Genomic DNA, 22109 nt, shown 5'->3' with positions numbered 1-22109 from the left:
ATGTGCCCAGGATGGAGTTCCAGGTGCATTTAAAGGCCCCATCTTGTGTTATAAGATGTTAAGCGGAATCCAGTCCATTCCATCTTCGTGGAGTCCTCTCATTGGTTTTGAAACGAGGCTCTTGGAGGCTTTTTGGAACGTTTCATTTTTTTTGAGGTTTACACCATCCTCTCTCTGAAATCTGTCCATCTTGAGTTGCATGAAGATGCTTTGAAAGTGGGAACTTCGCTGTGTGTCACGGGGCAGCGCTTAGTTCCTGGCAGTCTCAGATTTTGGTAAGTTATAGGACTGCTGTTGGATACCTACTGACATCTGTATTTGCTGATTATAAAATCAGGAACAACAACGCCGATTCCTGCGGTCCCATTAGTGTGCATGCCTTTCTGGTTTATTGATTTCCGGAATATTTATCAAGTTTCATGTCCGTATGAGGGTTGTTCTTGGGATGTATTGATTTAAACTACTTGCATTTGAAGCAGTCCCAGGCCTGAGCATTTCCCCTTCACAAATAACAGCAGCTCGAGTAACCTCGATAGGTAGCATCAAAAATTTCCACCAATGCATACACCACTGCTTAATAAACCATGGATTGATAAACTGAAGTTTAAAAATGTCTTAGCTTTTATGGGCCAAGTAGATGAAATCCTATAAAGCATAATACTATTTCTAATTCCCAGAGTTTATTGAGGAAGTGTTTTGTATATAATTCGTATGAAAAGCGAATCTTTCTGTTTCACTCAGAGTAAGGGCCTCCCTGGTCCCTTGTCCAGGACCCATCTCATTCTCACACCTCCCCCCACCCTTGCTCACTCCAGCTGCGTAAGCCCCCTGGGTCTGCTGGCTCCCAGGACCTTCCCTGCTGAGGAATTTTGAACTTGTGTCAAAACCTTACCTGGAGCACTTTTCCCCAGGGTAACTCCAGCAGTGCATTACCTGCCCACATCTTATCAGTGTGCCCCTTCCTCCTCAACTTAGCACAAATAGCCCCACCCCCTCTCCCTCAGGGCCTGGCACCCCCTGTCTCCCTCTTCCCCATCCCATCTTCCCATCCCATGTACTCTCAATATTCTGTGTTTCTTATTTTTATAATTGTTCCCTCTCTGGGGGAGCTAGGGGTTTAGTGTGCTTGTTTTCTGTATGTTCATTGAATGGTGAACAGTGCCTTGCATTAGCAGGTGCTAAATATTGGTTGAATAAATGCAATATGCAAAATTTAGTAAGTTTTAAACTTCTTTACATATGGGGGGGGGGATACATTTATCCTTTCCCATGTGATCAGATGGAGTTGCGGATAACTTCCGTTTTTAATGAAAACTGGAGGGAAAATTATGAATTTCTTAAATACAAACACTATTTTAAAATTTTTCTTAATTTATCAGATGTACCCAAAGAACTGAAAATAAGGTATGTTGTAAGGGAATTCATTTATTTTCTAAATCACACAGGGGCTGTGCGGTTGACTCACAGCCTTCATTCAGCTCTGCGTAGCTCAGCTCTGGGTTTGTGGCCTGTTCCTCTTGCGGGTGTAGCAACGGGAGGGGGTTCTGGTTTGACCGTTAAAACTGAAAGGGGAGACTGCGAAGGAGACAGGAGAGCAGGGTGTCCTGCGCTTCTGGACAGCCTTGTCCGAAAGAGGAGCATGCAGCCGGGAGCCCGGGTTGCAGCCTGAGAACGAAGCCAGTGCTGAGTGAACAGCCTGCCAGGCACTTCTTAACCGGATAATAAAGTCCCTTCTTGCTCAAGCCTGTGTGAGTTCCTGTGTTGATATATGGGGCCCCAGGAACATCCGAACTGATACACTCATTTCATAATAATGTTGACTATTTCCCTGCTCCGCCCTTACCTTGGGTACCTCAGAATAAATCCAATTTGAAACCTCTTCTTTGATTGTGAATTGACCTTATGTGCATTTCCTGCTTCCTGTTTACTTTTTGCCTGAGATCGTATATGACACGTGGATTTACCCCTGTTCTCTGAAGAACACTTACTCATGGAATGAAGTAGATTTGGGTGGCAAGAAAAATATTTGGAAACACCAGGGCTAATTCTTCCCCGTGGGTTGTCAAAGCAAGAATTCGTCTGGGATGTGTTTTTGTTAAATTTCAGGAACCATATAGGCCTAGGGAAGATGTGTTAATATGATCCTCAGCTTCTCTGGTCTACAATATTGTTTACTTTTGTGCTGATTTCACTACTGCAAAATAGCTGTGACCAGGTAGCAATAAATTTACAACGCCTCTGCCACTTTGGACCGAAAACAAAACTGCTAAATGTTTGCTCTTGTTATATGCTTTTGCTTTCTTCTGTCATTTTCCTTCACCTTTTACAATTTCAATTTTAGAGACAAATAACTACCACGTGGATTTAGAGAAAACCAACCTGAGGGGCATTTTATGTCTGAATATTGGTGTTCTAGTAGTTTCCAAACACTTTCAGCAAAGAAATTTTTTTTCAAATGAAGCTCTTCTCAAAATCCAGTAGGGGGATTTTAAGGCAGTTCAAGTCTTTGTTGTTTGGTGGGGAAATTTTATTGCATATTGAAACCTACGGAGTACAGGTTGAAAACTTACTACCTATGGGCTTACTGAGAAATCACCTGTAACTTTTCATTCAAACTGAGATACTTTTTAGAGTGAAATAATTACACCAGGACAACAGATAGCAATCAGCTGGGCCTGTCGCAGGCAAGCTAGGGTTGTGCTGCTTTACTAGTGGGTGCTGAGCACAGTATGAATCTGTCTGGGGAATAGTATTGAGGAAATCTATATGAACTCCTGTTCCCACCTTTGCAGCCCTAAACCACAGCAGTGCAGCTAAGGAGCCTGGCCCCACAGCGTGGGGAGTCACAACCATTGGGTGTGTTCAGCCCTTCAGCAAGTGTTTATTGAGCACCTGCTGTGTGCCGGGTGTTTTCCGAGGTCCTGAGAGCAGCAATACAAGATTCTGAAGATCTTGAAGGTTTAGTATCCTCTTCATTCAGCAGACCTTGGCAACGAAGAGTTCCATACTTGCACCATTAACATTTGAGAGATGTAAGAATGGATGATTTAAGTGGAAAATGGCATGGGAGCTTTCAGCCCTGGATTTGGCATTTAAAATGGGATGCATTTTAATAGGCCTTCATCTTTAACACCCCCTAGTCTTCCCCCGACCCCGTGAAATCGAACTGCACTTAGCACCGGTGGATATCGGTGTATATTCCCTTAGGGATCTATTTTATAGCTGTAAGTCACTTTATGGTCAGGGATAGAACGCAGCTGTGTGTGTGGGTGTTTATTTTACTAGTGGATGGTTTTTGTGTAAGTAGTGTTGAAAATAACTACGGGAAATAAAATGATGAGGTGTGGTCCTGTGTATCTGTCTCAGCATCTTTAGGATTTGGGAGAAGACGGTGGGAGTATGTTTTGTGAATGAGAGAAAAATGAAGAGATAAAAGGGAATGATCAGGAAAAATAGAAAAAAAAATCAAAAAAGAAGAGTAAAAGACATTTAAATGAGCATTTTCTGGAATACAATAGATTATGAACTTTAAGAATTTATAAAGGTGCTTAAGAGTAGAAAAATGCCTCTCAGTTCACCTGTTCACTGTAGGCTCTTGACAGACACAGCCCCTTCAGTAGCCACTGTTGGTACATGGCTCTCAGTCGGGTAGTGAGGAGCCCGGGGCTTGGTGTGCAGCATCCACACACTCCTGAACCTAGCTAGTTTAGCTTTCTAAATAGTTGCATCTGATGGAGGCTATATTTTAATGTTCTGCCTATAGCACGGCAAAGGACTAATTCAGTGTAACATATTTTAGACTGGTATTGACTTTAAAACCAGCGTTCATGTTAATTTGCCCTGTTTCATTTTTCTTAAGACATAAAAAAGAACTTTTTAATCTGTATCTTTTAGCTCTTAGGGAATAATATGATTGATTTTGTTACCTTTAGAAGATTGTAAGTAGTCATGTATAATTTCTTCTCACCTTTAACTACAGTTTTCATGAAGAATAAACACTTATATGTAAATCAAAATTAGTGTGCTCACAAATAACAGTAGGAAGTCCAAGTATATCTTAATTTTTGCTACATTCAGAGTTCAGGATTTAGAAATTCATTAGTCACTTACAGACACGAGCTTGAACTCCTACTGAACCGCTTTTTGGCAAGTTCAGACGTGACTTTACATTTAAAGATCCGTGAACATTTAAACAATTATTATTATTATTATCTTTACTTTTAAAGATCCGTGAACATTTAAACAATTATTATTATTATTATTATTATTTTAGTGAAAGGTCAACTTTGGGAGAGATGTGAAAGGCCCATGTGAAGTTAAAGAGCAAACTGCTTTCCCACTTCCGTTGTTAAACCTATCAATGTTTTCGTGTAGAATAAAGTTGTAACCTTTGAATGATTTGTACCATTGATGAAGTGTTTGAAAATATTTGTCCTGGTTTGACATGTCAGAAAAGAGAAAACAAAAACAAACAAGTTAACTTTGTGAATAAAAATGCAGGCCTTAAAGAAAGATCTGCCTCCAAGCCAACAGTGCCACCAGAAGAGGCTGAAACGCACCCTCGGCCGGAGGAGCAGGTGCCCAGGGGAGCAGGTAAGCTTTGCTGTGTTCTGAGCCCATGCACCTCAGCCGGCCAGGTATCCCACTTTGCAGTGTCCGGAATTGTGTTTTACCCATAATTTGTTTCACAGTGTTTGCAAATCGTGAAATATTCTTTTCCTGAAATTTTATAGTAAATTCAGTTGTTTTCTAGTAAAAACTTACAAAGGATGGTTTTAATTTCTGAGATCAAGAGTCGAAGGCACAGATAGTTGCTCACTGCCTAAGATCACCATTACGAACATCAGGAACGAAATGCCGTGTTTCTCCATTCAAGTTCCAGGACTGGTGTACCGTATCACCTTGAAATGAAAGTTAGACACCAGATTGTACAATAGTTTGTCATCATTTCTCATGTTATTTAACAGAGTAGGTCTACTGAGCTCCCAATGACAGTCTCCTTTCTACATCAAAAGGCTTCCCACCTTCATGCATCTTAGAAGCCAGTTTTACGTATTCATGAATTCCTAGATCAATTCAAGTACAGTGTATTTTAGTCATCCACAGGGTGAATGCTGAAATCTCTTTATAAGTTGGTAAATGAAATTTGAATCTATTACTATTCTTTCTTATTTATGCTGAGTTGATATTTATTACAAAGTAATTTCTGCACATTTTTTATTTACTCAGTTCTCAAACATTTGGTTTCATTTTGCCACCTAGTGGAAGTGTTAGGTATAACACCACATTATTTACCAGCAACTTAGGTCCTGATTTTATCACTTTGATGAATAATATTTCCTTCCTTCCTTTTAAGATCAGTTTGCCGATTTGATTTTTAAATTTGTTCAAATCATAATCTTAGGAGAATTTACTGTCTCCCTCCTATTCCAGTAGAATTTCTATAAGCATACCATGGCAAAAGTGATTTTTTTAAGATGTAATTTAAATGTGTATTTGCATTTAGCATCCTAGATTTTACTTTGTGCTAAATAAATTATAATTAAAAACTAGGACCTACTCTGAAATTTTCCATTTGCTTTCATTATTTTTATTTTTTTATATTGCTCTTTGCATAGTACTGATAACTTGTCCTCCTAAATCTGAGTTTGTCACCACCTCATATCCTTTGCAACCTCTGGGCTGTATTTGGTTTAGTATAAATGTTGCCTTCTTAACCCTTCCTCTTCTCTGACTACCACCTATTCCATAAACATAGGCACACACCTCTCATTAAAATGCAATACGATAACCCGCCTCTCGGCTCTAATCCCTCTCTCCTGGCTGTACTCGCCAGGCTTTTGAAAGAGGAATCGATAGTCATTTTCCTTGTTTTCCAATCAGCCTTGCACTCACTCTCCATCTGGCTTCTGCCTCTACCAACCCTCCCCAGGGAAAGGGCAGCGCATGACGGAATCACGGGGCAGATGAAATAGCTCGGTGCACTCCCACATTCCAACCAGTGCTGTGGCAGGGGGGCTACGGAGCCTGCGAGGGCGAGCAGGCCGAGGTCTTAGACTCCGACCTGTGCTGTGGAGCTTAGGTTTTCCTCGCTGCTGGCACAGGAGCCATGGAAACGCTAAGCAGAGGATCAGACTGCCACCGACCACTTCTGCTTACGTTATGTCCTCTGTGCAAGGCGGTTAGGAAGCGATCACAGGCCTTGGGAGGGATGGATGTTGAGGGGAGGCTAGAGATGGGCAGGCTCCAGTTACACGGGGCTATGTTTAAAAGTGGTTTGTGAAATACAAACATCTGTACGAATAGAAGACACGCTTTGGGCTTTAGAAATGGTGGTGCAGTGTGATTAGCAAAACAGATTGAATGGTGTCCGCGTAATGATAGCTTCTGGTTGGTTGTGCGATGTGGCAATAAACCTGATAATCCGATAAGCACCTCAGTGTTGTCGGAATGTCATTACTATGTGGCTCACTTTGTAATTGATATATCTACTTGAATCTATGAATCCGACTGGCAGAGGGGGTTTTCCAGGGCAGAAAGGATTGTCCGTTATAATGTCAGGTCTTTTACTCACGATTCCTGGCAACTTCTGCGAGTGGTCGGCCAACCCTGCCTAGCGCAGACCTCATACCAGCCGGGACCCCTTCTCTGACGTCAGGGAAGGAAGACATGCATTAATGTAGATTGCATCGACAGAGTACGTTAATGCATACTAACCTTATCTTACACAGTTTTACCGTTATTTCTCAGTACATTCCTTTCTGAAAGCTTTGCCCTCCCCATTTCTTTATTCCATCATTAGTATGAATTTTGTTCATTAGAAACTGAAATAATGTTCCTCTGAGTAAGGTATTTTTTAAAGAAAAATCTGAACCCAAATTAGTTTTCTTGTATTAAAATCTTATGAAGACTTAAAATATTTATATCTACTGTCAAAATAATATCAATTTGAAATATCTACCATATTTGCCAACATAGAAAAAAACTGGTTAACTGGGAAGAAAAGGACGCATAGTTGATTAGCTCGATATATTCATTTGAATGTATGTTTATACCTGGATGCCCTATTTCAGGTTCTACATTAATGTCTAGATATTTTCCACTTAGTTATGTTTTATAATTATTTTAGGACTTCAGGCTGTTGAAGATGAAATACAAGAAGAAATCCATTCCTCTCTCCATGAAACAGTATACACAGAACATGGTATGAATTAAAATCTGTGTTTTTTCTCATGCATTACTGAAATAGGTAAATGATTTAATGATTTGGACATTATTTTAAAATTTAAATAGTAATTGTTTTTTTTTTAAATTATTGAACGACAAATATTTTTTAAATAGCACTAAACTTGTTTTACTCCACCTTACTATGAGGGAACTTATTGCATACATCCAATAAAGAAATGGTAGGAATACATAAACAAATTGAGACCAGTGATAGGTACATCAAGAACAGGGAGGAAGAAAATAGGACACAACCAACAAACGGTAATGGGCTATGGGTGCTATCGCCGACCCTCACGTTTCACTGCCTGCTTGGGAGACACCAGAGCACGACGGGTCAACTTTGAAATATGTCAGTCATATTATCAGAGAGGAAATTAACGAGATCTACTTAGAGAACAGAAAACATTTGCCCAGCGCTTACATCTGAAAAATTCCTTATGTGAACTTCTGTACGGAGAATATGAGAGGATACTTTAGAAACCAAGGTTTTAGAGCTTTATGACTGTTTCTTGAAGCATCCCTTGATAAAAGCAGAGGGTACAATTTCAAAATGTAACTCACAAAGGGATTTTGAAGGGGACCGAACATGTGGTACCCTGATACTTCTGATGGTTTAGTGTGAGCTAAAGGTTGTCCTAAAGGAAAAAAATTGTGTCTTGGAGATTGGAAGATGGTGACCGGCAGGAAGGAAGGGAGGGAGAAAGTGTAAAAGAGTGAGGGAACCATAGAGGAGAGTGTAGACGTGTGTGGTGTGTGTGTGTATGAGCTAGGGACAGTTAGATTCTGCAGGTCCTCCAAGAGGCTGCCAAACCAGGCAGTCTTAGACGGAGGAGCCCCACGCACAAAGCGGACACTTCTGGGCGGCCAGTGTGGGCACAGAGACCACGCCATCTTGAGAAACAGAGCTGCTTGAGAATAGGATCCTGGCCTCAGCACCACCCAGTCACGTCTCAGACGCAAACCAGGACCCTGCAGCCACTGGGGACAGAGAACTGCGACCACAGCTTCAGACCAACAGACAACAAGAATCCAGACTTCCCGGCCACAGATTTCTGTGAGTCAAAGAGCCTATCCCCCTCCCCGCAGGATCGCGGATAGCGCCATAGTAACTGATAGACCCACCCCTCGATCGGGCTGCAGTGCCCCTATGCGAATTTGAGTTTGGGAGCGCACGCACAGAGACTGGAATCTGCTCCCTGCAATGTAATCGGGCAACCAAACCCGAAGCCCACGCAGGGCGGCAGTGCCACCTGACTTCGATTCTAGGCAAGCACACACGGAAGTCTGTTTTCCGCAGCGCACACGTAAGTCTGTTTTCCACAACGCACATGGAATTCTGTTTTCCACAGTGCACACAGAAGTCTGTTTTCTGTAGCGCAGGCATGCCACGGTGTTACTGTGCAACCCAGTGCCCCATGGTGACCGGGACCCAGATTCTCCCGGCAAGAGGCAGCACTGAGCACCACTGACTTGACTCTGTTTCTTACCATGTGCGCCTGGGATCCCTGACTCACAGCGCATTCACACTAAGAGCCAGTGACTCCAATTCTTGGTGCATGCGCACACGGGGACCCTGATTCTCAGCAAGAAGCCGCACGAGGCAACAGAGACTCTGATACTTGATTCTTGGTGCAGACACAGGGAAACTCTGACTCCTGGCACGCGCTAGGGGACTCATTTTTGGCACACGCCAACAGCGCAGTGCAGGCGGGGTCCATGATTCTAGGTGCGCACACGAGACCACACTAAACGCTGGTAACACTGACCCTGGGTGAGCCTAGTTCCCACCAACCCACGGCAGACACATGTCTTAGTGTCGGAGCACTTCAGTGACACTCGAGTGGTGCAAAGCTCCCACGGCACATGACCCAGGTCCACGCAACTTGAAGTTTGAACCTTCTGGTGGTAGTCAGAATGGGGAGACGACACAATCACCAGAGGAAAGAAAATGAGGGGTTGCCAAGAAAGGAAATTAGTGAAATTGAAGCATGCAACATGACCGAAAAAGAATTCAGAGTAATGGTCGTGGAATTCATACATTGGATGGATGAGAAGAAAATCAACAACCTATGCAAGAATCAGGAAGAAATGAAAAGTGATATAGCTACAATCAAAAACACCATGGAAAGTTTCAATAGTAGACTAGAAGAAGCAGAGGACCGAATTAGCGAGTTGGAAGATCAGGTACAGAAACAAGCCCAATCTGAACAGCAACTGGAGAAAAAAATTAAAAAGCAGGAGGAAAGCCTAAGGGAGCTTTGGGACAACATGAAACAAAGTAACATACGTATAATAGGGCTGCCAGAAGGACAAGAAGAGCAGCAAGGATTAGAAAATCTATTTGAAGAAATAATGACAGAAAACTTCCCGGATATGGGGAAGAAAAAAGTTACACAAATACAGAGAGTCCCAAGCAGGATCAATCCCAAAAGACCCACACCAAGACATGTCATAATTTCATGTCTTGAAACGACAGAGAGAGAATCTTAAAGGCGGCAAGAGAGAGACAGAGGGTTACCTACAAAGGATCCCCCATCAGATTATCAAATGATTTCTCAACAGAAACACATCAAACTAGAAGGGAATGGAATGGGGTATACAAAGTGTTGCAAAGCAAAGGACTGAATCCAAGAATACTCTACCCAGCAAGACTATCAATCAAAATTGAAGGGGAAATCAGGAGCTTCACAGACAAAAAAAGGCTAAGGGAGTTTATCATCATCTAACCAGCAATGCAAGAAATGCTAAAGGGAAAAAGGAACTGTAAAAAGAAGAAATAAAAAGGTAAGAAGGAACACAGACACAAAAATAGATATGACTACAAACAAGTACCTTTCAGTAATAACTTTAAACGTAAACGGACTAAATGCTCCAATCAAAAGACATCGAGTGGCTGAATGGATAAAAAAAAAAACACGACCCATATATATGCTGTCTACAAGAGACTCACCTCAGAACAAGGGACTCACACAGATGGAAAGTGAAGCGATGGAAAAATATGTTTCAGGCAAATGAAAATGAAAAAAAGCTGGGGTAGCAACACTTATATCTGACAAAATAGACCTCAAAGTGAAGGCCATAACAAGAGATAAGGAAGGCCACTTCATAATACTAAAGGGATCCATACAACAACAGGATATAACCCTGATAAACATATATGCACCCAACGCAGGAGCACCCAAATACATAACAAAACTCCTGGAAGATATCAAGGGAGAGCTCGACAACAATACAATCATAGTAGGGGACTTTAATACACCACTAACATCACTGGATAAATCCTCTAGAGAAAACATCAGCAAAGACACAGCAATCCTAAATGACTCACTAGATCAGATGGACTTAACTGACATCTTCAGAACATTTCACCCCAAAGCCACAGAATATACATTCTTCTCAAGTGCACATGGGACATTTTAAAAAATAGACCACATATTGGGTCACAAGCAAAGTCTCCCCAAATTCAAGAAGATTGAAATCATACCAAGCATCTTCTTAGACCACAATGCCATAAAATTAGAAATAACTACAATAAAAACAATCCAAAAATCTCAAACACTTAGAAGCTGAATAGCATGCTATTAAATAATGACTGGGTTACCAATGAGGTCAAAGAAGAAATTAAAAGCATCCTGGAAACTAATGACAACAAAAACACAACAATCCAAAATCTATGGGGCACAATGAAAGCAGTCCTGAGAGGGAAGTTTATAGCTCTACAGGCCTACCTCAAAAAACAAGAAAAAAATGGTAGTAAATCATCTAACTCTACAACTCAAAGAATTAGAAAGAGAGCAACAAGAAAAGCCCAGAGTGAACAGAAGGAAGGGAGATAATAAAGATCAGAGCAGAAATAAATGACATAGAGACCAAATATATATATATATATATATATATATATATATATATATATATATATATATATGAAAGATCAATGAAACCAAGAGCTGGTTCTTTGAAAGGATAAACAAGATTGATGAACCTCCAGCCAGGCTCACCAAGAAGCAAAGAGAGAGGACCCAAATAAACAAAATTAGAAATGAAAGAGGAGAAATAACAACAGACCCCACAGAAATACAAAGGATTGTTAAAAAATACTATGAACAACTCTACTCCAACAAACTAGACAACCTGGAGGAAATGGACATATTCCTAGAAAAATACAACCTTCCAAAACTCAATCAGGAAGATTCTAAAAATCTCAATAGGCCGATAACTATGGAAGAAATTGAAGCAGTCATCAAAAAGCTCCCAGCAAACAAAAGCCCGGGGCCAGATGGCTTCACAGGGGAGTTATTCCAAACATTCAGGGAAGAACTAAAACCTATCCTCCTCAGACTATTCCAGAAAATTCAAGAGGAAGGAACACTTCCAAGCTCATTCTATGAAACCAGCATCACCCTAATACCAAAACCAGATAAAGACAACACAATGAAAGAGAATTATAGGCCAATATCCCTCATGAACATAGATGCCAAAATCCTCAACAAAATTCTAGCAAATCGGATCCAGCAGTACATCATAAAGATCATACACCATGACCAAGTAGGATTTATCTGGGGGATGCAAGGATGGTACAATATCCGCAAATCAATAAACGTGATACATCACATAAACAAATTGAGAGATAAAAATAACATAATCATTTCAACTGATGCAGAAAAAGTATTTGACAAAATTCAACACCTCTTCTTGATAAAAACCCGCAGCAAGGTGGGAATAGAAGGATCATACCTCAACATAATAAAAGCCATGTATGAAAAACCCACAGCCAACATACTAAATGGACAAAAACTAAAACCATTTCTCCTAAGAACAGGAACAAGACAGGGATGCCCACTCTCACCACTCCTGTTCAACATAGTACTGGAAGTACTAGCCATTGCGATCAGACAAGAAGAAGAAATAAAAGGCATCCAAATTGGAAAAGAAGAAGTAAAACTGTCCTTATTTGCAGATGACATGATATTGTACATAAAAAACCCTAAAGACTCCATCAAAAAATTATTAGACTTAATAAATGAATTTAGCAATGTAGCAGGATACAAAATTAATGCCAAGAAATCTATGGCATTTCTTTACACTAATAGTGAACTTATAGAAAGAGAGACTAAAAAAGCAATCCCATTTACCATCGCACCAAAAAAATTAAGATACCTAGGAATAAACTTAACTAAGGAGGTAAAAGACCTATATGTGAAAAACTACAGGACACTGGAAAAAGAGATAGAGGAAGACATAAACTGATGGAAGAACATACCGTGTTCATGGATTGGTAGAATCAACATCATCAAAATGTCCATACTGCCCAAAGCAATCTATAGATTCATTGCAATCCCCATTAAAATACCAACAGCATATTTCACAGACCTACAATGAACTTTCCAAAAATTCATCTGGAATAAAAAAAGACCCCGAATAGCTGCAGCAATCCTGAGAAAGAAGAACAAAGTAGGTGGGATCTCAATACCAGATATCAAGCTGTATTACAAAGCCACTGTTCTTAAAACTGCCTGGTACTGGCACAAGAACAGACATGTAGATCAATGGAATAGAATAGAGAACCCAGAAATCGACCCAAACCATGAACATAAAATGGAGACAAGACAGTCTCTTCAACAAATGGTATTGGGAAAATTGGACAGATACATGCAAAAAAATGAAACTAGACACCACCAACTTACACCATACACAAAAATAAACTCAAAATGGATAAAGGACTTAAACATAAGACAGGAAACCATAAAAATACTAGAGGAATCCACTGGCAGTGAAATCTCAGACATATGCCGAAGGAACTTCTTCACCGATACTGCTCCTAGGGCAATGGAAACTAAAGAGAAAATAAACAAATGGGACTACATCAAAATAAAAAGCTTTTGCACAGCAAAAGAAACCATCAACAAAACAACAAGAAAGCCCTCTGCATGGGAGAACATATTTGCCAATGTCATCACCGATAAGGGTTTAATCTCCCAACATTTACAGGGAACTCATACAACTTAACAAAAGGAAGATAAACAATCCAATCAAAAAATGGTCAAAGGACCTAAACAGACACTTTTCAAAGGAGGACAGAAGGAAGGCCAAGAGACATATAAAAACATGCTCAAAGTCACTAATTATCCAAGAGATGCAAGTCAAAACAACAATGTGGTATCATCTCACACCTGTCAGAATGGCTATCATCAACAAATCAACAAACGACAAGTGTTGTCGAGGATGCGGAGAAAAAGGAACTTTTTTGCACTGCTGGTGGGAATGCAGACTGGTGCAGCCACTGTGGAGAACAGTATGGAGTTTCCTCAAAAAACTAAAAGTGGAACTCCCATTTGACCCAGTGATCCCACTTCTAGGAATATATCCCAAGAAACTAGAAACACAATCAGAAAGGATAGATGCACCCCTATGTTCATAGCAGCACAATTTACCATAGCTAAGATTTGGAAACAGCCTAAGTGCCCATCAGCAGATGAGTGGATTAAAAAACTGTGGTACATCTATACAGTGGAATACTATGCTGCAGTAAAAAAGAGGGAGTTCTTACCATTTGCAACAGCATGGATGGAACTGGAGAGCATTATGCTAAGTGAAATAAGCCAGTCAGAGGATGATAAATGCCACATGATCTCACTCATTTGTGGAATATAATGAACAACATAAACTGATGAACAGAGACAGATCCAGAGACAGAGAAGCATCGATCAGACCGCCAAACCTCAGAGGGAAGATAGGGAAGGTTGGGGGAAAGAAGGAGAGATCAACCAAAGGACTTGTATGCATGAATATAAGCCTAACCAATGGACACGAACACCAGGGGGGTGAGGGCATGAGTGTGGAGGGGAGGGGTTGGGGGGTTAATAGAGGGATGAGGACACATATGTAATACCTTAATCAATAAACAAATTAAAAAAAAATTGTGTCTTAAAAACACACAATTGCCATGATTTAAATTGGGCTTTAGCAGGCATACTAACTGCCTCTTTCAGGCTTAGGTGTTAGCGGGTTAAGGGCACAGCATCCCATCTGGCTCCATCTGTGCTGATGGGGAGACGGGCCCTTGCTGAGTTGTAGGTCTTGCCGTTGGCTGCTGGGGATCCAGGAGCCAGGTCCTTCCGTAGCTGTGTCATCTCAGCCAGAAACGCCACTCTGCCTGCACATACATCTGCCTGTGTGAGCAAGCACAGGCTTTCCCTTCCTGCATCTCGTTTTTAAAACTTGAGCCCATGGGAGATGCAGTCTTCCTTAGATGAGTGCGTTGGGTAGAACGGGTAAGTCTGATGGGGAAAGAGGATGCATGCGGGCTCACACTCTGAGGCAGCAGAGGCCTCCTGAGGAAAGCACGTGCTGATTTAGGAGCCGAGGGTGGTGTGCGCTGGGCCAGGCCCATGGTGTCAGCAGGTGTTGGAAGCACAGGGCAGGTGGGAAGAAAGTCCAGGGGAAAAGAGGATGGGAAAGTCGTTTAGGGTGACAGCATGTGGGGGCGCAGGTGGAGAGCCATGAGGGAAAGGATATTCCTACTTGATTCCAAGTAACTGAGACCATCGGGGGTGTCGCATGTCCTGCACCCTCTGCAGTGCGAAGAAGGGGTTCGAGGGACTTTACCGAAGGGACCTCAGAGGGGAGGTGGCACTGGTGACCCAGCGCATCGGGATGGTTAGTCAAACTAAATGTCGCCAGAGGTGGGGAGAGAGAAAGTGGAAGGGTGGGTGGGTGTGGGAATTCAGACAGAAGTGGAGAAAGCAGGTCCAGCACCTGTGCTGCTTGCCACACGCCTTCATCTTGGGTCTGTTCTCATCTTTATCTCGACTTCCTCCTTGGAAAACAGGCGATGGCTTTTCTTCTTGTGTCGCTTCTGAAGGTGTTTCTGCAGCCCTGCTCTCATCCCAGCTCCTGGTTTGCCCAGCTGCATACCTATCTCCATTTGCACATTTTATGAGTCTCTTAGATTTAAATTGTACCTAAAACTGAATTTCTGATTCCTCTCCACCTCACAGCTCTTCTCCCACGCTCCCTAATACGTTTTTGCTCTTATTTCAGCCTTTTATATTTTAGTTAGTGGTCTGCTTTTCCACTTAGTTGCTTAAGCTGAAAACCTGGGGGGTCTTCCTTGATTTCTGTCCCCACCCCTCCCTTCCCCTCCTCTCCCACATGCTCCCCGAGCAGGTCCCATCAGCCTTGCCTGCAGTGTGTGTCTGCGCTGTGCCAGCCATCTGTCACCTCTGGCCCGACCACTGCACTGGCATCCAGTTGGGTCCTTGATCCATTCTTGCTCCTCTGCACCCTCTGTTTGATGTGGCCTGGCCCCTGCGCCTCATGCAGATCCGGTCTCGCTTCTGTCAGTCACTTTCTCTAGCCCACCTGGCCTTCTCTTTTTCCTTAGTAATTCCAAGCCTATCCCTGCTGTGGGCCTTTGCACTTGTTATGTCTCCTGCTGGGGTGTTTATGGAGGGTGGGGTTCAGGCTCCCCATCCTGGACTCTTCCCCATCACTCTGTTTCATTATTGGGTCAAGTCCTGCAGCTGCCACTTGTTAGCTGTGTGGCTTTGGCAGACTCTCCAGTTTCCGATCCTTCAAAGTGGGATGATGGTGCCTACCTCACAGAGGTCAGCCCCGAGGAAACTGATTTCTTCATGTCAGGCTGTCGCCGGCAGAGGAGACTCACGGGGAGTGTGCCGTGTTTGGTTCGTGTTCCTACTGAGAACAGGGCCTTCAGTGAATGGTGAGGCGGAGAGAGATCAATCCTGCTCCCGTAAAAACCATCAAGCTGCACTGCATAAAACGAGAGTAAGGACGAGGGATATGGTTAAGAAGAAAAGGTCGTAAAATTAGTGATAGGAATGAGAGTTGGTAATTGGTTTGCTGAATAGCAAAAAGTCTGAAATGAGGAGAAACAGCATAGCAGGCTCGGATGAGGAGACAGGAAACATAAGTGGGCTACATGACTCAGTAACTCCTGAGAGCATCGCTGTGCCTCATTAAAAGTCAGGTAACAAAGGCAACCTTGCAGGCTCGGGGTCGAGTTCAGCAGCAGTAGAAATAATAGTACTGTTGTTACTGTAAAGAGGATGACATTAAAAGTTATAACAACAATAACACCTGAATACTTATGGGCCAGGCATTTTTCTAAGTGCTTTAATCCTCACAACAATGCTGTGCGTAGGTGCTCTTATTATTTCCTTTTTATGGAAGAGAAATTTCAGGCACAGAGCAGTTACGTGACTTGCTCAGGGTCACACAGCTGGTGTGGAAGAATCCCAATCTGGAGCCACACATTCCAGACTTGACCTCCTAACCACTAGACTGCACTGCACAGCCAAGTCCATTAGAATGTTATATACAGGACATATTCTGCTTGAAGCCATGCTAAGTTGCTATGGGGAGGATTTTTTTTTACACCATAATGCCAAGGTTGACCATATTGCAGTGGAATAAAGTCACCTGTCCAACATCTACACGAAAGAAGAACAGTTCGGTGTATCATAAAAATCTCAGAAAAGAAAAGGGGCATCTTTGCAAAACTTAAAGACTAACTGTAGGAACCTTCAGATACAAAGTGTAGTCCTTGTGACTCAATACAGACGGCCTAGCAAATGGTTTAGATAGGTGGCTGGCTGCCCTTTGCAGTGGAACGTTGGTATAGAGTTATTTCAGATTGTTACATGGACTTTGATGTCAGATCTCAATGGAAGGTCACAGGGTGACCTTTTCCTCTGATCTGATTGAAGAGGCAAATATATTAATATTTATGAATGTGTTTATTCATTCATGAAATGCTTATTGAGCACTTCCTATAGCTGGGCAAGGTCCTAGGTGCTGGGCATCTATAGTGAACAGATTGCATGAGATTCCTGACCTTGGTGGGCTCATTTTCTAGCAAGAGAAGACCGTCTCCCTATCAGGTGGACCAGCAGTTGGCAAGAGTGAGAACAAATTCCAGAGTGAGAACAGACTCCAAAGTGGGTGCCAGCATGTGCGGGGCCCCCAAGAGGGACAGGGAGTGCCCTTCAGAAGGGCCTTCGTGTCTGTCGGCCGCTGCTGTGGGCCCTGCTGTACACCTGTGTCTCTTCCTTCATTGTCATTTTTCAAGGAGAAGACCTACACCCAGAGGAGGACAGACCAGGAAGAGAACAGCAACCAGAAGATGACGATTTCCTTGTAGGGAGAGATACAGATGACAGATTTGAGTCGCTGGAAACTGGAACATTTCAGGAAGGTAGAACACTTTTTTTTTTTTTAGAATAAAATACAATAGGTAATTTTTAATTATAATTATTTTTTTAAAGTTGAAGCTAAAAACTTCAATAAAAATGATTGTTTCCCCATAGACACAGACCACAGTGTGGTGATGGCCAGAGGGAAGGGGGCGGGGCCTGGTGGAGGCCAGTCAAGGTGGGGAAAATGGGGACATCTGTAATAGTATCAACGATGGTACCTCCTCCTCCCTGCCTTCCTCCTCCAAGATGGCTCAGGAACATTAACAGTTGTTAACATTAACCCGAAACATGAGGCATTTGATATTTTTGAGGTTAGGAGTTATATAGCTTGGGGGGTAGGAAGAAACACTTGTAAAAAGTCCATAATTAGGTCATAAAATTTCTGCCCTAATCTTCAATTGGGACATCGATTCTATTTGAACTTAAAGGCTGCGTATTGAAAGTCTTCAGAAATGGAAAATATTTACACTCCATAGAGCTGTGGAATGAACAAGGGTCACATAAGGGGTGAGGATCCTATGGGGGAGCCCTCTGCTATCAGGGGTGCCTGGGTTAAGTTATCAACACTGACCTCCCAGAAATATCAATGTTGAGAGAGAATCATCGATAGGCTGTCTCCTGCACTCCCCACACTGGTGATTGAGCCCACAACCCAGGCATATGCCCTGATCATGAATCGAACCATGACCTCCTAGTTCATAGGTCAATGCTTAACCACTGAGTCACTCCAGCCATTCTCATCCTCTCTCTTTAGCCCAGGTTATGGTGTTTGTCAACTTGTGGGGTTGTTAAGTGGATCAAAGACAAGAATGTGTGTCATTTCTAGGTGTAGTTCTAGTAGAAGATAGTGTTTGACAGACATTTCATTGATGTGTTCATGTTTTATTTTAATATTTACCTTCAAAATAAAATCAATAAGAATAGATTCAGAATGTATACACACAGTATGTATACATGACACTTTATGAAAGTAGTAATATTGATTTAATGTTATTTTTTTTCCAGAAACTGAAGATAGTTACCATGTAGAAGAGACAGGTGAGATTTTAATTTAATATTCTTTTTAAATTAGAATGAGTCTTTTCCTATTAAAAAAACATTGAGAGAGAAAAGACATTGTCCATGATTATCCTATATGATAAAGAGCTAATATGCTAATTAGACCAGACAGCGGAATGACCTTCCAGAACAACCTTCTGGAACAACCAGTGGGTGGGGGGCAGGGCCTTGAGGCAGCCGGGGCTGCGAGGGCCTACTCTTGCATGGATTTCATGCATCTGGCCTCTAGTTTATTAATAGAGGCCTGGTGCACAGATTTGCCCACCGGTGGGGTCCCTCGGCCTGGCTAGCGCCCTGTTGCAATCTGGGACCCCTCAGGGGATGTCAGAGAGCCAGTTTCAGCCCAATCCCCACAGGCCAGGCCAAGGGATTCCTCTGAGATTCATCAGTCTGTTCCATGTTTCCATGCCTATGGTTTCTGCTCCTCAGTTGAGCATCTGCCCTCTGGTGGTCAGTGCGCATTATAGCTACTGGGCAGTTGGCCAGTTGCTTAGGCTTTTATATATATAGATATCAAGTATCATATAATATATACTTAATGGTTGATATTTTATGTATCATAATTATGTGTACATGCATATGTATCTGTATTTTTGTAAATATAGTTTTTGTATTTTTTGAAGTCTACTTCCTGAGGATAAGTTCCCAGTAGTGGGATTATTAAGTGAAAAGATACAGTAGAATTGCATGTTTTGTAGTCTTAAATGATAGTCAGTAAAAGGTCAAAATAGCATATTGTTGCACGCCGTGTTCCCAGAAGGGGTGGCCACACTGAAGATGGGCATCGCATCTTCTAGTAACAAGCCTGTGATGTTGGCCAGTTTCCTCCCAGTGTTGGAGTTGACCCTTCTTCCTGTGCTGGGGGGCCATGTGATAGTGTTGACTGGCATTTAGGGCCCTGTCATATCAACAGTATGTATCTGTGATTACTAAAATCATATTGCAGTCTGAGCAAACTCCGGTATTGAGTCCAAGTGATGGGCTGGGAAATGTGTGTCCTCGCTCAGGCTCAGGCAGGGTTGCTGGGTTGATGTGAGGAGGGCTCCCTGCACTGCTGTCTCTGTCTGTCTATGTGTCAGTTTGTCCTATTTTGTTTTTCTGACTATAGTTGGATTTGCATAAGCTAAATAAGAATATAGCTCCACTACTTTGTGGTGGGAACTGTATTGAGCTTTGAGCACAGGTAGTACCTGTTTGTTCCAGGAGTGAATGTGAGTTGGAACATCATGAGATATATATATATATATATATATAGATAGATAGATAGATAGATAGATAGATAGATAGATAGATTTGAGGCCCAGTGCATGAAATTTGTGCACTGGGAGCAGGGTGTCCCTCAGCCCAGCCTGCACCCTCTCCAATCTGGGACCCCTCGGGGGATGTCCGACTGCAGGGATCGGGCCTAAACCGGCAGTCAGACATCCCTCTCACAATCTGGGACTGCTGGCTCCCAACCACTCGCCTGCCTGCCAGCCTGATCACCCCCTAACCACTCCCCTGCTAGCCTGATCAACGCCTAACTGCTCCCCTGCTGGCCCGATTGCCCCCAACTGCCCTCCCCTGCCGGCCTGGTCGCCCCTAACTGCCCTCCCCTGCAAGCCCAGTCACCCCCAACTGCCATCCCGGTTGCCCCCAACAACCCTCCCTGCCAGCCTGGTTGCCCCCTAACTGCCCTCCCTTGCCGGCCTGGTTGCCCCCAACTGCCCTCCCCTGCAGGCCTGGTCGCCCCCAACTGTCCTCCCCTGCAGGCCTGGTTGCCCCCAACTGCCCTTCCCTGCTGGCCCAGTCACTCCTAACTGTCCTCTTCTGCCAGCCCAGTCGCCCCTAACTGTTCTCCACTGCCAGCCTGGTCACCCCTAACTGCCCTCCCCTGCAGGCCTGGTCGCCCCTAACTGCCCTCCCCTGCCGGCCATCTTGTGGCAGCCATCTTTGAGCACATGTGGGTGGCCATCTTTTGCGAGGGTGTGAGGGTCAATTTGCATATTACCTCTTTATTATATAGGAATATATATATATATATATATATATATATATATATATATATTTAAATTGGTAGGGAGAGAGAAATAAAAACATCAGTGAGAGAGAATCATTGATTAGCTGCCTCCTGCACGCCCCCTACTGGGGATTGAGCCCGCAACTTGGCGTGTGCCCTTGACCAGAATTGAACCCGGGAACCTTCAGTCCACAGGCTGATGCTCTATCCACTGAGTCAAACCAGCTAGGGTGGAACATCATGATTTGATTTTATGTTTTTGTCATTACTAGAAACTGTTCTTTTCCTTATTTGAATATCAAGTGTAATCCTTCTTACTTGAGACACATTAGTAATTTCCTAATTGTTTTCTCATTTGTAGCTTCGCAGACCTCTAACCAGGATGTGGAAGAGATGATGTATGAACAGGAGACCCCAGGTTTGTGAGATGTGTTTCTGTTGGACACAGTGGCCAAGGCTCTTTTAACATTGGGCTAATGATTCATTCTGATTCCACAGAGTACTCTTCATAACACTGCGGGATCATTTTTGGTTGCTAAGATAGTTATAGAAATTTATGAATACAGTTTGATATTATATGGAGAAATGAGGGAAAAAGGAGCTGTGTTTTTCAAACCATCACTGGGATGTTGTTCTTATAGATCAGACCAGAGAGCATTTGGAAATTAATGAGGCAGAAGGATGGAATAGTCAACTGGGTGTGAATCTTAGCACTGCTCCTTCCTATCTTTTGACTTAGAAAATGATGGAACTTTATATATCTTAAATATTATTAGCGGTCCGGTGCACGAAATTCATGCACAGGTGGGGTCGCTAGGCCTGGCCGGCGATCAGGGCCGATCAGGTTCCCCGCCTCCCCGCCTCTCCTTTACCTCACCGCCTGCCTGTGCACCGCCACCGTGCAGTTCCCCACCTCCCCACCTCTCTGCCTCCCCCTCTCTTCCTTCCCTTGCCTCCTGTGTCTGCCACCACCCACCCCCAGTTCCCTGTCCCAGCCCAGGGCCCAGCCCCAATAGGGCGAACAGGACCTGCTGGCTGGGTGGAGAGACCAGGAGGTTGGCCTCAGGCCCTATCAGCGATCAGGGCCTGAGGGCTGGGGGCAGCTCCTGCGTTGATTGTCTGCCCCCTGATGGTCAGTGCACATCATAGTGACCAGTCATTCTGGTCATTCTGTCGTAATGGTTGCTTAGGCTTTTATATATCTAGATAATGATAATATCTGTCCTACACAGCTGTAAAGATTAGAATTTAACTTTCAAGTAATTTTAGAATGATGTCTAGTAATGTGTTTGGTTTTTAATGTTTATCAAAGCTGTATGTTTTTTCTTTTTAGATTCCACTGAACCAGCAATAGATGACTATGAAAGAATGTACCATGATACAGGTATTAAATGAACATTGTTATTAGATTTTAAACATTATTAAGGCTTGACAGCTGTAATGCTATGTTAACATGGTGTTTTTTCTGTTAAAGGAGACTGAGAAATAATAGTAACACCTAATATAAGACTTTCTACTTTGTAACAAAATATTATTATTTAAAAATATCAGGCTTTCATATTTTACCTCAGCTACCACTGGCTCCACAGGAAACAGGATATTAATTC

General features: G+C 42.8%; 1 protein-coding gene across 8 annotated transcripts in view; it reads left to right on the top strand.

Annotated features, from left to right (window-relative positions):
* The window catches only part of ASPH (aspartate beta-hydroxylase), a 170907-nt gene that overhangs the window by 57142 nt on the left and 91656 nt on the right, over nucleotides 1–22109 (top strand). For all 8 annotated transcript variants that reach the window (XM_080647084.1, XM_080647083.1, XM_080647081.1 and 5 more), the window contains 6 exons: nucleotides 4501–4593; nucleotides 7130–7204; nucleotides 17318–17443; nucleotides 18450–18482; nucleotides 20864–20920; nucleotides 21836–21886. In XM_080647084.1, the coding sequence (XP_080503210.1) occupies nucleotides 4501–4593; nucleotides 7130–7204; nucleotides 17318–17443; nucleotides 18450–18482; nucleotides 20864–20920; nucleotides 21836–21886 (435 nt within the window). The remainder of the gene's footprint in view (nucleotides 1–4500; nucleotides 4594–7129; nucleotides 7205–17317; nucleotides 17444–18449; nucleotides 18483–20863; nucleotides 20921–21835; nucleotides 21887–22109) is intronic.

The sequence above is a fragment of the Plecotus auritus genome (assembly GCF_963455305.1).
Source record: "Plecotus auritus genome assembly, chromosome: 11".
In the NCBI taxonomy this organism is placed as follows: Eukaryota; Metazoa; Chordata; class Mammalia; order Chiroptera; family Vespertilionidae; genus Plecotus; species Plecotus auritus.
Note: the sequence above shows the minus strand (reverse complement) of the source record. Positions and strands in the feature narration are given on the sequence as shown.